Source organism: Lathamus discolor, chromosome 11 (genome assembly GCF_037157495.1).
Source record: "Lathamus discolor isolate bLatDis1 chromosome 11, bLatDis1.hap1, whole genome shotgun sequence".
Taxonomy (NCBI): domain Eukaryota; kingdom Metazoa; phylum Chordata; class Aves; order Psittaciformes; family Psittacidae; genus Lathamus; species Lathamus discolor.
In genome coordinates, this window is record NC_088894.1 from 5464847 (window position 1) to 5480312 (window position 15466).

The 15466-nt window shown below is 41.0% G+C and overlaps 1 protein-coding gene across 7 annotated transcripts in view; it reads left to right on the forward strand.

Moving 5' to 3' along the window:
* EYA2 (EYA transcriptional coactivator and phosphatase 2) overlaps positions 1–15466 on the forward strand; it is an 88833-nt gene that overhangs the window by 24748 nt on the left and 48619 nt on the right. For all 7 annotated transcript variants that reach the window (XM_065691606.1, XM_065691604.1, XM_065691602.1 and 4 more), the window contains one exon: positions 14365–14483. In XM_065691606.1, the coding sequence (XP_065547678.1) occupies positions 14375–14483 (109 nt within the window). In that variant the 5' untranslated portion in view covers positions 14365–14374. The remainder of the gene's footprint in view (positions 1–14364; positions 14484–15466) is intronic.

The window sequence follows — 15466 nt, forward strand, 5'->3', positions numbered from 1 at the left end:
GAGTGGACTGGATGTATCTATGCCATCCTGTAGTAGCTGGAGGAAGGAAATTATTTTGATTCTTTTGTCTGTTGTAGAAGTTAGTCCATAAAAGCGTCAGAAATAAACTGTGCTGCAGGTGGTGAGCTGAAGTTAATCCAATGTCAGGAAACACATCAGCTGTTGGAGCAGGCTGTTGGGCTACTCTGTGGGTTCTGAAATGTGGAGGGCCTTTGAAGTCCCACACGTGTGAAAGAAATTTTCCTTTAAGCTAGGGATATTGCTGATCAAATCTGAGTTTGAAGGTTAAGGCAGTTACCTCCTTAATGGCGCATGTGTGCTTGTAACTCAAATATCCAAGAAGTTGAAGTTGGCTTTTACTTGCAGCTGGATTTCCTAATCTGTATTGATGATAAAATTCTTAGATTATTTGAATGAACTCTAGATAGCTGACATTTTCTGTACCTACAAGAAATCTTCCTGAGGTGCCTTGCAGTCCTGCCAATGAAGTAGTCATCTCTGTTGCTGTCTTGGATTACAGCACTCTTGTGCTTAGAGCAGTCCCCTGATCTGGCATTGTGCTTGAGCAATCGCTGTTGACAGGCAGCCTCAGAGGTGATGAGCTTTATTGCAGAGTAGCTTTTTGAGAGTTGGACTGGTGATCCCAAGGGCAAGTGGTATATAACATGATAGGAGAAAACTGCACTTCGGTGAAACAAAGTGGGCTTTAAGACACTAATTTGGTCATTGAACCTTCCAGTAAAAGATACTATGGGTTGTGGTCATTTAAAGGTTTCCTCTGGTTCCAGATTTGACAGTTTTGTTTAAAGAATTTGAAGCCACCAGGGAAAAAGTTATGTCAGAATAATCAGACTCTATTTTTTTCAGTTTGGTTGATTTTTTTTTTTTTTTGAGGGTTTGGGAATGGGGCGAGAAGTCAGATTTTCATCTTTAAACCAATTCTTGCTTTTTGTCTGTGTCTAAACAAGTTGTAACAGGAGGCTGTAACTTCTGTATGTGTCCACACACAAATACCATGTTGGATATCCCATTAGGAGTGCTTGTTGGTACTACTTGTGGAATTGAGGGTCAGATAAGTTGCTTGAAATCTGCTTTGAAATGTTCTTACATGTTTTAGTAGTAATCTGATTGGCAAAATGTTATGGCAGCGCACAGACTTCTGACTTTTAGCTGCTTGGTGAAGGTGGTTTCTTGTTTGAGAGTTGGTGCTTACAGAATTTTAAAATTTGGGAAATTTGGGATGGAGTATGGAGTTTTTCTGCTAGGTAATGAGTTTAAAACACCAAATCAATAGCAATTGAAAAATGCTGCTGTTACATGGCTGTCTAGTTGTCTGTGTGAAATAAGCTGGTGGCATCTGTCCAGTTGCAGAGAGATGTCTGCATCACAAATCATCAGACCCTTATATAGAGCAGAGAAAATGGGCCCCCACTTTTTCAGTTCCAGCTGAGAGAGAGGGACACAGTGAGGAAAATTTGCATTTCTCGTCTCTGTTCCATCTGTATTTAAAAAAGAAAAATACTGTTTCTTTCCAGAGCACTGCTCCAGCATCACTGAGTAGGAGCAAATTCCCTCTTGTGAAAGAATAATTGAAAAGTACTGGAAAGAGAAATGTGTTGAGACAGATGTGTTCTTGTATGGATCAAACATTTTTCTTTGAATAATCCAGTGGAACTTGCAGTTGTGCACAGAGATTCTCCTGGCTAATGGGTAGCTGGCTGGTGGGTTTTGTAGGCTCAGTCTGGAATGATGGACATTTTAAAGGTGCTGTTATGTTACACTTTGGTCCCTGCTACTGCCCTTAATTTTGGCTGAGTAAAACTCTTCCGTTTTCATACATAAGTAGGTGCTAGATTAAGTGGTTGGCTAATCAGCGTCTTTGTTCCAGGAACAAAACCATGGTCTGTTTCAGCACTTCTACTGTTCTGTGTGCTGCTCATGGCAGCAGTGGCAAACCTTTTTGGGTCTGTCTGCCAAATTTATTGTAAAAATCCTGGTGTTTGGTGCCAACCCTAATCTCTCTTGGTGCCAAACTTGGCTCCAGCAGCAGTAGCTCTACATTGTAAGTCTTGTGCAACAGTTGCATTACATCATGATGGAAGGAGGAAAAGGGATTTTAAAAATTCCACTTATTCAAAAGGAGTAATTACAGGGGCAGAGGAAACAAGATGGAAAACAAAACTCCTGCAGTTCAAATGTCAATGTCCCTCTCTACTTTGGTACGTCATTGGAGGCCTGTTTAGTATCATAAAATGACACTTTAAGGAAGTGTTTTTCTTTATCAGGTCAGACTTTGCAAAGTAAACCAAGGACACTTGTGTGAATAATATTATGCTGGTGCATTTGTCATCTGGTATTTTCACTTCTGTGCTGCCCTGTAGCAGTGACCAAATGGCAGGATCTCTTCCAAAGCGCTCCATATAACCCTTCCTTGTTTGATAATATCCTCTGGTCACCCCAGTAAAAATCCCTTCCTTCTGTCTTGAAAATAAACCTGAAGGTAGCAGCTTTGGGATCTTGGGTCCATGCTAGCTTACACCTGGGCTTAAAGAGAAAGCATCAGCCTACTGTGACACCAGAACTCTTAGGAAATCAGAACTCAACCAACCTGAACCGACAAAGTGAATCAGTCTGTCCCATTTGTTATTTCTATGCTGCTATTTTAGCCTCATTTACAAATATCCACAGAAACAAATCATTAATGGAATAAAACCCTAGGAAACATCATGTGAACATTTGCTCTGAGTAAACTCTTTCTCCCAGTGGCTGTTTCTGCACTATGAATTGGCATGAGTGACAAATCAACATGCAGTTACTGCTCAAGCATTGCTTTTGATTAGTTGTCTTTTTTCCTCCTAACATTCCCAAGATATGCAGCAATTAGATTGTTACTTTGTTCACCACCGTTGTACTGTGTAGCTCTTAAAAATTAGAAGCCTGCTCCACTTTTATCTATAAACTGCCATCATCAACCTGTCTTCTAGTTCAGAATATCCCTTTTTAATCTTTCAGTTAGTGATAGAGGAACAAAAAAAATTACAACCTTTTGGTCCTGCTGATGAAATAACCAACTCTCACTACAGAAATAGTATTTACCAGCAGAGTAACTCCTACCCAGTTCACACAGGCTCTTGAAGACCTTAACCTAAACAGTGACTTTTTCATGTGTTTTTAAAAGCATAGGATGAGCTCAGCGCTGTAAAAATGTGTATGTGGTATTCATATGTAGTTGCCAGTAATGGCAGCACAAACCTTTCTGCGTTTGTGTGAGCAGATAAAAAACTACCACTTGCACATGGAGGTACTGAAGTTCCAGTAGCCAAGAACTGCTGATGTTCAGAACTGCTTGCTCTGAAGTTAACTAAACCTTTAACAGCCCTATAATAGGGAACGGGCAAGGGAGATGTCCTGTGTATGGCAAATGAGTTACTATTGGAGCTGGAAGTGAAAACCTTTGACTTCCTGACTGTAGCCTCTAGAAAGCATTTCCTTCTTCAGACAAATTACCACACTTGATTTTTATTTTATTTAGAGCCAGAAGTGGGGGGGAAAGATGGCTTTAATTATGTGAGTGAACAAGAGGGCAGGATAACTTCTTGAAGTTCAGGTGTGATAGCCTCTCTTCCAAGACCAACCTCTTCTCTCTTCAAACAATGAGAAAGGATTGTGACTAAGTGAATGTTAGAAGTTTATAAATCTGATTTATTTAACCACAATATTTACTAAATCCAGATTGGTAACCTAACCTACTTCATATCAAAACAGGGAAAGTGTATTGGAGTACAGTTGGGCTTCCTAATCCAGGAACAAATGAGCTGTACATTCAAGCCATGCACTCAGAAAGCAGTGGTAATGAACAAGCACTTGTATTCATAGTACTCTTCACAGCAATTGCAGTAGTGTTGTACAAGGTTTGCCTACAGTATTTATGAAAAAGAGTATTTAAAGGAGGATCAAAAGGAGAGGAACAGCTCTTCTCGCATTATTAGGTTTAACTAGTATGAAGATGATCCAGACAGAAATCCACTGTTGATCACAGTCTAAACTTTGTGAAATGGTATTTCCATAAACCTTAGCAACAATTAAGCGATTTTATTCAGAAGTCCCATAAGTATATGTCCCCATAATTCCTGTTTTATCAATAAGTAGAGCAAGGCAGAAGGGTTGAAGGGTGGCTTTTCCTAGTGAGAGCACATGGGCCTCTTGACTTTGGTATTGAATGTGCTGTCCCAGTTTTGCAAAAGCAAGACAAGAGAGTCCTTCCCACCCATCGTATTGAGCCTCAGTGAATCCATCATCCTAGCAGGCAAACTGCCTTTGGACCAGGCAGCACAACTTGTGTCCCACTGCTGCCACAGACATGCTCAATCAGCAGTTACTTGGGAATCACAAGTTCTGATTTAGTGATGCTTTAATTAAGACCACAGCAGGGAAAATCCAAAATTTAAAAGCCCTAACCCGAAAATCTGTCAAGCAAGGAGAAGCAATTGGGGAAGCCAACTTTGGTGGGGGTATTATAGTTTTTGTTTTCCTTATTTGTAGTGATGGGCTACCATAATGACTTTATAAATGTGAGGTCTGGCTGGGGCTCTGCTTGAGTTCCAGACTGAGACCAAGTCAAAGCAGTACAGGATTTTCAGACACATTGTTACATTATACTTCCAGTTTCTTAAGGACGTGTCTTCAGTTTAGAGAGACCACAAACTGTCACATTTCCTCCTGGTATGTTGGGCATCAGTTGCATGTAGGACAACGAAGCCAGCATTTGTGTTTTCCCTCATGAAGACACTTTACAAATAGAGGAAACTTTATTAAAGATACGGCATTTGTTGCTTCTGGATCCTTGAGAATAATCTTTGGCTTATTCCTGCAGACAGATGAGGGGTGGAAGGGGAGAAGAAGAGAGTCCCAGTCAAAGAAGGATGCTTTCAACCTTCTACATGTACAACAGACCTTCCTCTTTTCTGTCTTCTCTGGTCAGAGAAAGTCTGACTTGAGGGATTTAACCAAGGAAAGGGTACGTCATTCTCACTCCAGCCTCACCTGTAAAGTTATGCTAGACATTTCCCTCACATCCAAGGTTCTTTTACTAACTTACATTTCATAGTTCTTTTCCCATAGCTCTTTTTGAATTATTAGTCCCTGAATGCTACTCCTTTACAGGCTGAGAATGGAGGCGCTGACACAGGCCTGTTATAAAGGGGCAGCCTTACCTTTCTCACTGGGTTGTTGGAGTCATTGCAGGGCTCTGAGATTTTTAAGAAGTAAATCAAAAGGGTGAAGAAATTCTCAGAGTCTGGGAATGGAGAGCTTTTGGACCAAAAATGAGTGAGAGAACATGCCCTGAAGGACAGCGCTCGTGCCTCACCTCCTTCTTGGCTGTCTCATGTTCAGGATTGTCATTATTCATCTGCATGGATATTGATACTGTAATGGTGTAACAGACTTCACCTAAGGATTTCAGAGCACTTTCCAGCCCCTAAAACCAGCTTAATTGGCAGGTTAGACTGTATTTCCCATTTTATAGAGATCTTAATGTAGTCCTGAGAAACTTGCCTAATCAGTTGGTGACAGAGCTTGGGAGCAAAACTAGAGCTGCAATCCTCAGTTGTCTCCTTCAACAACTACACATGATATAGCTGTGAAAATAAATATGACTGGCGAAGATATCCAGGCCAGTGCAAACTGTGGGTTAATGCATGTTTGGCTCATACCCTGTTTAGCACAGTCCATGTCTCCTATCTGTCCATGAAATGATGCTTTTGTGGGACAGTGTTTGACATCATCTTGCCTGTGGACAATTTGGATGCAAATGTGCTTAAGACGTGCAAGCACATTTTTCTAAAATCTCCTGCTGTTGATGCACTGCTGTTGATGCAGTGTTGGTAGCAGTGCTATCTGACATGGTCCCGTCACAGGGGATGAAACAAAGCGCTTTCCATATTAAAGAACTTGGTAGAAGCTGCTTTGTTTTACTTCAACATAAACTGCAGTCATAGGGAAAATTATCTATTGTACCGGTTGATTTTTGACATAAACAGAAGAGGAACACTTATCCTGCAGTCTCTGTAAGGAGGGAGCACAAAGATCAGAAAGCACAGTGGAGGCACAGAGGACTTGCCAGAGGATCAGCCAAGCTACCAGGGGCATGGTGGGAAGAAAACTCCTGGTTTTCTGAGCCTCAGACCTAGGCTTGTTCTCATTTTGGTCTGGGCAGAACTAATTTGTTCTTGCAATGTCCTGTGTGGGAACTGTTCCCATGTGAGCACCACTCTTTCCTGCACACAATTACCTGTGCATTTTAGGAGCATTATCTCTCAAACATTGTGGGCAAGTATTTTCTAGCACATTCATTTTTTCTGTAGGAAGTTCCTGCATGATGCATCGCTACCCTTTGAATCAGGAGTTGTTCTTTAAGATCTGGCTGGTATAAATGTTTATGGGTAACCATGCACATTTAAATCTACAACAATGTGGAGCCATCCATCTGTGGAGGACAGCTGCTCCTCTCCACAAGGTAAAGCTGTCCTGCACTATACTTCCTAGAAAATTTTCCCTTTGGCACTTGTTCCAGCTAATGGCCAACTTTCACTGTAGAAGGAGTTACTTTATTTGTTTTCTTTAGGTTTTCTTCTTCATGGAGGTTATTGTTCAAGAACAGTAAATTACTTAGTTTCTCAGAGCTTCTTTTCATATAAATTTCAAAGCTAGATGAAATCACTGACTTTACCTAAGAGGAACGTGCTACAAGACAAAACACATTCTTGCACACTCCTGTACAGAACCCAGGTGATTTTATCACGAGTATCTAAGTTATAAGCTGCTACTTCCTCATTCCAAATCTGATTGTTTTTCTTAAACCATATTTTTGTGATTGACATTTCAGTGAGTTTTTAGGCTTTGTGATTCTGAAGAGAAGGGATAAAAAACATAATTCTTCAGACTGGAGATATCTGGGTAGTGACAAAGAAGTCTCATGGGCCTGACCTTACAGTACCCGGTTTGGGAATCCTCTGTAGGCAGTTGTTTTGTGTTATGGGCCATGATTCTGCAGCTGGAACTGCCAGAGTGGTTTTCTGCAGTTACATGCAGCCCTGGTGCACTTGAGGAATATGAATGGGAAGAGGTGTAAGGGAATTAAAAAGCTTGTGAATTTCAAAGAGAAATATAGAAACTGAAAGAGATACATGTACATTTGTGTGTATGCATGTATATCTATACACATACAAATTTAGCTTTCAAATGACTGTAGGCTATATAAGCTTGTAGTATTTCTTTACCTACTTACTCTGTACTGATTGTCCACAGTAAGGCAGCTCAGTAATTCTTTCTTCGGCAAATAATAAGATCTTCTGCAATTGTTGCTCTATGTAGCATTTCTCATTTTTACTTATTCTAAGTGAAATCTCAGTGTTGAAATGAATTTCAGAAAAGAGGGACTCAAATTATATACTGTATTTCCTGGTTAGGCTGCCAGATTGAAAGAGTGTGTGAACCCCATCATTAGCTCCCTTTGAATTTTCAAAGCTACCTTTTCAGCCTGTGCATTCATAACAAACAGTGAAGATAGCTCGACTTGTTTGTTTTTATGTGTACTGAATCCCCTTTACCTTGGGTTGCTCAAGCAGAAAATGCCGATGCTTCCCTTGGTCTATCTTCCTTCAATCTCTTCCCCGTTTAATTGCAGGAAGTGCAGGTGGAGGATCAGAGCCCAGCCCAGCCTCCCTCTTTCTTCTTAGCGTTGCTCTGTCTGCAGCATGGAAGTGAAGGAAACAGCACCTGGAGAAGGGAGTAATGAAGCCTTGCTAGGAGGAGTAGGAAAAACATTCACTTGTATGAAGACAGCGTGCTCTTTTAAATCAACAACTCTGGGACAAGAAAGAAACGGTGTGATTAAAACAATCATTGACAAGCAGTCTAGAATAGCAGGTGATGAAGCCTGGTGAAGAAAGCCAGTGCTTCTGGAAAGTCAGGATTTCCAGAGAAACAAGACATGCAATTATTGTTTTGCCAGCCCAAGCACTCAGAAATCTGAAGGCAGGTTTTCCTCAAAAAAGAAAAAATATGTGGAATTGACTCAAAACAATGCATGAGACAGGGTTTTTCATCTGTTTTTTACTGTCTGGTCTATGGGTTAGAGCAAGACAGAAAATTTCCAGTGAAAGTAGAATTTTGATCAGAAAGACTGTCTCATTTAAAAGAAAACAAAACAAAATCCATGTGGGGAAGGGTTTTAGAGCTGTTGAAATACTTTGGGTATTTTTAAACAATAGTGGTTTCAGAAGTGTGACAGAAATTGTCTATTTCATTATTTTCTCAGTTATTTTTCTTAAACTGGTTTAGAATTAACACATTTAAAAAAGGAATTTGAAAATCTTAGTAATCTGAAATCTTTTTTTTTTTTTTTTTTTTGTATGTGAATTGGGTTATTTTACATATACACAGACTCAATATGAAAAAGTAAGGGCTGTTTTCCTTTGTGACAAGCTTTCCATTTGACTACTGAGTTAACAAACCTATTTGTGATCTATGTCTTACTTGGGTGCTTGTGTTCTTATTTCAAGTTTTGGGGATGGTTGCTTTTGTGTTGGAGTTCTTTTGTTTAAACCGAAGCACTATGTGTGTATAAGTTTTACTTTGTTAGAGTTGTAGTTTTTCCAGTGCTGGACTAAAAAAAAGATGAATGTTTCAGAAGACCCACAATAAGATGTAAAATCTCTCGGACAATATGTACACAGGGAACTGAGCTCAAGACCGCTGTCCTCTGGCTGGGGAGGGCTTGGATGTCCCTGCATGCTCTGCACACAGCCTCTGCCCAGCTTGCTTTCAGCCACACAAAGGCACTGATCAGATGGGGCTTTCTCCCCAGCTCTTTCAGAAGCAAGTGGCATTCTGCCTCAGTTGAAATGAAGATTATTTTCATCCCGCTGTGGGCTGAATTTAGGCAGTGCCCCTCCCAGCTCCTTTCTCTTGCCTGCTTATTTTTTCTCCTCCCTAGTACTTGCCTGAATCTTAGCAGCAGTTGCAGGAAAGCTTAACTGTGTGTCTGTCATCTGGAGCAGCCTCACTACCACCTCAGTTTAATTTGTTTTCAGTCTGATGTGCTTTGTCCCTTGCCTGACTGTCACATAACTTTTCTCTTGTTCCTGTTGGTTTAATCCGTAGCCTGAGATACTATGTGGTAGAGAGGAATGCAACTATGTACCTCCACCCGGAGGTGCTGTACAAGCCGTACTACTGTGAGTCCTCTTGTGTCTGGAACAGGCTGGGCAATGATAAATGCAGACAAGTACTGCAGCTTTTATTGTCCCACTACGTCAGCAAAAGGCAGCTCTCAGCAATATAAACAGCCTGAGGCTTGCTGCCCTGCAGGTCACCTTGGAAGGATATCTTGTCATCGCGGCTGTACTGTCAGTCTTGTACATGAGCATTTATGCCAGCTCAGGTTTAACTTTATGCCTGTTCAGGCCTTTCCTGCATACATCTATCAGATGTACTTTTGGATGAGCCAAGATTCTTCATGAAAGAGAAAATAGCATTGTGGTTTTCACCTGCTGAAGCATTTTTGAGTTCTTGAAATGGAAGGAACAAAGGATCTATTATAGATGGAGAGAAAACATCCTAACAGTGTGGGGAGGAATGTACTGACAGGAAATGAAATTGCTTTCCTCTGCCTTTGAAATGTGTGGATAAAAGTAGCCAAAATCTTCAGTATGGGAGATACACTATTATTATACCACCTGGAAGGTAGCCGCAAGACAAGATCATTTTTTCTGCTTATGAATGAAGCACTTTTTTGTGCAGGAGCAGAGTAAAATGTGGAGTATAATTTTGCAGCCAGCTAGTTCTGGCAAAGCTGCTGTGCTTCCCAAAGAGTTAAAACAGTTGGAGGCTTAATTCCCAATGAAAATTAATGAGATAGAGCAGGTGCTTTTGAAAATTTTACCCATGTGGAAAAAAGTTACACTAATTCTTGTATTTCCTAGGTATGAAGGAAAGACAAAATTTTTAGGATTGGGGGTTTGTTTTCTTCGTATCAGAGATTGAGAAACCTGTCTTACGCTTTTCTGTCATTACCATTCAGTAGTTCACTGCTGAAACTAAGTGGGAAATCAGATTTTCTTCTTTCTTATGATGAGTAGCACTGGAATCATAAAGTTGCAGATCTCTGCTTACTAATCTGCACTATTTTTTGAGAATAATAAAGGTGAAAGTAACTGATAAGTAACTAAAACCAGATAAAGTCATGGAAGCAAGACAAAAATGTTACTCTTGCAATTAAGCTGCAGTTCAGTTAGGCTGCAGTTTCTGTCTCTGCTCCTCCCCTTCCCAGCAAAGCCAGCAGAGGAGTTGGCTTGTACCCCTGCTGCCTAGGGGTCTGTGTTGGCATATGCATATGTTTAGGAAGATCTAGTGGTTTAAGCTTTGTGTTTGGCCTCTAGCCAGATATGAGTAAAAATTCTTGAGAAGATCATCACATGGAGTTGTTGCAGGGAGAGTAATTTCTAGATTTGCCTCTTCCTTCATGGGAATGCAATCCCTCTTTGCAGTTTCTTACTCCCTGAAAGTGTTTTGTCTTTCCCATTGTAGGATCTGGCAGGCTTTTCCCAAGGGCAGGAGTCCTATCTTCAGTTTCTCACCTGCTTCATTCTGCAGAGCTCCTAACTAATCGGTTCCTCCACTGATGGCAGATGCAGGGCTAATCCTATTTATTTTCCACAAGTATGCCATCTTTCCCCCCCACTCCATACTGTCTTTTGCTTCTGGTATGTCCTTTCTGAACTCTACCATCAACGTGCTGTTACTCAAACACTCTCCTACAGGCTGCTGTCATTGCAGGGCAAATGCTCTGTTCTTCCTTGCACACATTCCCCCTGAAACTCTTCATCACTTGGCAATTGAGTTTACCCTGGTACTACTTACTACCCAGGTGTCTTATTTACTGAAAGTGCCCTGGAAGTTCTCCTTTGAAACGTTCGGTCTGCTTCATGTAGTTGGATGTATTGAAGCCAGAATGCTGTCTTCTCACCCCAGGAATGAGTGAAATAGGCAGGCTCCCAGGAATAAGCCTGTTGCTTCCACAGTGAGGATGGAAATGCTTGTGGTCCTGAGATGATGCCTTTAGTGTGTTGTGGGGAGGATATTTAAAACATGTTAAAGCAGACTGAGAGATGCTTTAAATTATGCCTGGGCAGCAGAGGTCCAAGCTTTGGAAGGAGTCTCCTTCATCTCTTGCTGATGCCTTCTTGCTGTGCTGAACAGAGCTGTAGTGTTTGCATCTACCCATGATGCCATGGTGGTTTCCTGCTTCAGCTTTTCAAAATACTATCCCTGAAGTTCTCATCACCATCAGTACCCAGAGCACCTTATTGTCTCAGTCTGCCCACTGCATCCTGCTTTGGCATTACACTTACATCCATCTTTGAGCATTTTGCTGGAGAGAAATGCAATTGCTAAGTAGTTTGATGTTCAGCATACCTTTGAGAGTTTCAAGTTGGGGTCTGGAATCACTGCCTTCAGAACATTGTTGTAAAAGAAAATGTGATTTGCAGGTTACCCCAACACCTTTAATTTGTTGAATTTGGCATTCCTAGCTTCAGAATGACTGAAAAGTACTTTTCTTTTTCTTTTTTTCCTTCCTAAGCATTAGTAAAGAGAAAAGTTTCTGTTCTTGGCAGAGATTTTTGTGGGCCAACTTTCAGGGCAAAATATTGGGTTTTGAGTAGGGATTCTAATGGAAAAGCAGAGTACCAAATTCACACACGGCTCTTAATTACAGAAGCCAAAAGCTCTTCCAGATGTCTGTCAGCCCAACATGCTAGATGCTGCCATCACTGGTTTTAATAAAAGCTCATATTCAGCAAACTTTTTATTACTGATTTACTGTACATTACTTAAGCCAGAAAATGTTTTTGCTCTGAAAAGAAAGCAAACAGACCTGATATTTTCATCATTTGCACTCCAGCATGTCATTTACGGTGTTAAATACCATCCCAGTTCTGTTATTTTACTGGAGATTTTTTGTAGATTTCCATTGTTAAAACTGGGCTTTCAGAAACTCCTGCGAAGAAGTACAGAGCAAGAAATGCACACAAACAAATCGGTAAATTGTGCGTGCAAAACAGGCAAAGTCACTAACACCGCAAGCACATACGTGACATGCACTAGACAGGCATTTCTGTGAGAAGTTACCTGTTTGTACCTGCAGCTGATACATACCTTAAAGAAAAATGGAAGCTGAAAAAAAACCCCAGGAAAATGTTATAGAACAAATACAGGGAAGTGTGATATGACTTTGTGAACACAAAAGTGAACAGAACAAAACCAGTAGGAAAATCATCAGTCAGAGAGTAGCTAATGAAATCTCTGAACGATGATGTAATTAAAGTACATTAATCATTATAAAAGATCATTTCCCTTTAAACATCTGCTCCCATTCACTTGGCAACAGTCTGGCTAGTGTCATGAATGATGGGGTTTTGGATTATGCTGAAGGGCATGTGTTATCTGAGAAGCAATGTAGAGCATCCCCAGCTTCACAGGGTCTGGGACAGGAGTGCTCTTCCTCAGTTCAGGTATAGCATTAAGGAAATAAAAGGGGAAAAAATCAGATGTTGCTTACAGTAAAAAGGAAACCCCAGTATAAAAATGAACCCTGCCTTCCCAGCCATGCAGACAGAATTTAATTGAGTGCCACTGGATTCGAATAAAGTCGTTTCTCTGGGAAAAGAGAGCCTGCTCAACCTGCTGCTTTGCAGAGAATCTTAGGAGCTATAGTTGCTTGTTCCTTCCTGCTTAAAAGTAAGCACCACAAAAATCTTCATGATCCATGGCAGCCTGGCTGAGCCAGTGAAAGAGTGAGATTAGCCATTTCAGGAAAAAAGTCTATTTTTCCTCTGGCATAAGCAAAGTGTGCAGAAGAGCTGTGATGATCCCTCACTGTCTGACGATCTGTGACTCTGAGCCATCAGCCTGCCTAACCTGTGTCCAAGATTGCCTGTGAAGTGGGTGCACATGTGCTTAAGTGGTGCCTGCATGTACCAGTTTGGAGCGTGTAATTTATTGTTCTCTGCTTCCTAAAACTGATAAAGTCATACAGTGATATTTAAACAGAAAATCAAAACAAAAATCTTTGCTTCTCCCAGAAGCACAGAGATCAGTATTTGAGAAGCCCAGTGTCAAGATTTCAGGTTTACATGTTGTTGTCTTTAACTTCCTGATGTTTTAGGAATGCTATGGATTGCTACCTTTGTAGTCCAGCTCAGGTAGGTCCCAGTCCACAAGCAGTGTGTAGCAGATGCCTCCGCAGGTAGAGCGCTCAGCAGAAAGGGGAGCCTGTGTAGGCTGCAGGAAGGTGCCTTGGATCCACTCGCCACCGTATGTGCTCTCTCCAATCTCCTCTTGCCCAGGCACTGCTGTGCAAAAGCACAGTTACACTTTTCCGTAATAGCCCTGATGACCCCAGCAGCATCCAGGGGATTGAAGTAAGGACATACTCTACGTATCTGCAGAAAGCGAAGAAGCACATATCTATGCACTTAATGCCAAATTTTGTATCCATCCAATACTTCTGTGGGAAGCAAGCAGCTCTGTTTCTTTGGAACTCACTTCTGAAAAGATGTATAGCTGGAGTTACACATGTATTGAAAATCATGGTATTTGAATGAATGAACCTGTCCATGTTATACATAGGGTATGAAATAAGGATTTAGTCATTCTCTTTTCTGAGCTGTTTGTGCAATGCAGAGGTTGTAAGCTTTCATTATAGCATAGGTCGTGCACACACAGTTATATTTTTCTTTGGAGACTCAAGTCCTATATATTGTTCATTTGAAATACTTGGTTAAATCAGATGGGGTTATTTATGTGAAAGGGACTGTCCTTGTATCACTGCCACCTAATGGTCAGGACACTGTAGTTAAGTGCCTGGTTTAGGTGTCCCCCCGACTGATCTATCACCAGTACTAACCTTGCAAGACTAGATAATGCTGTTAACTGCCCTCAACTTCATTTTCAGCCCTTAGTAGTCTGTTCTGGAAGCTCACTGAACCCTGGTGTGTATGTTCTCACTCTAATAGCATATGAGAGATCAGAAAATTCAGTTTCCATACAGCAAAATCCAGGAAGAAAGAGAAATCATTAATCAGATGGGTGTAATCTCCAAGGGAACAAGTGCTGCATTTTAATTCAGCATTTCCCTTTGATGAAAACTTTAGTGAATGTTATTATGTGGAATTTATATGAAGCCTGGGTTTAGGTAATCAGCTTTAATATTTATACTCTTAGGGAAAAAAAAAAAGGAGAATCATTAGTAAGCATGCATAATTAATGAATAAATTATATTTTTCCTTTGTTTTCCTTCAGGTATAAGGAAATGCTAGATCTAGTGATATCACCCAGCCTGACTGTAAATAGAGAGTGCCCTGACAGACTGAAGCTTAACCTTTCCAACATTTATGCCACGGCTCCAGATGACATAGAAGGTAGGCTGCCTCTTCCGCTGACTTTACTGGCTTTAACAAAATGCGTATGTATATGTAACCCAAGGGAAGTGGCCACATGCAAGGCCTCTGCTTCTGACAGTTCTACAGCATAGTGAGCAGCTGAGATTTTGGAGTATTTTTTTTTTTTTGTAGACACTCCAGTTGTGGCTGAATCCTTTATTACGGCAATGGTTTGAATGCAAATGGAATTGGAATGTCTTATATGTAGATAATTATCTGTGCATAGTAGGTGTATATGTATATGTACACATGCATGTTTATGTTTGCTCCACTGGAATAATTGCAGATATAAACCATACTTTGTGTAGGGCAGTTTTCGGACCCCTTGAGAGCCCAAGTAATAGTGTGAACGTGAGCTCTGGGCTTCTGTGGCTGTGCTGCTGCTGTTGGGGTGGGGGATGGGGGGACTCCCAGGCCCAACATTGTATTGTAAAGCCAGGAAACCTTTTGCCAAAGCATCTCTCTGCCCCAGTTTGCATTATTCTGAGATCATTGCTATCATCTCCAAATGGTCAGCCCTGCTGGCCTCTCCTCTGAAGTTTCATATTTGGCAGGTACCAAGGACAAATTCTTTCAGTGGCTGAGGCTCTGATGGAAATTTATCTGTTCTTCTCCTCCTCCCCCCACATCCCCCCACTCCATCATACTGTTCAAGTGAAGGAAACAGAAGAATGTTAAATCTGCTAAAAAAATTATTGGCAAGTGATGCAGCTGAACTAGTTCTTGCTAGTACAATCCCAGCTATTGTTTGCTGCGGTCAGGATCTGTCAGCCTTCCTGTTAGAGGGGAGTTAGGAAAAGGCACTGGCTATTATGTTTTAGTAGTATGTTTAACCCTTCATTTCTAGGTTCTTAGAAGCCAAGGAGGTGTTTGCTTGCATGTTTGCTGAGGCATTAGAAACTGCATGATTAAATCACATACATCGTGAACTGCCTATTTACAAAAGCAGTCAAAGGGATAAC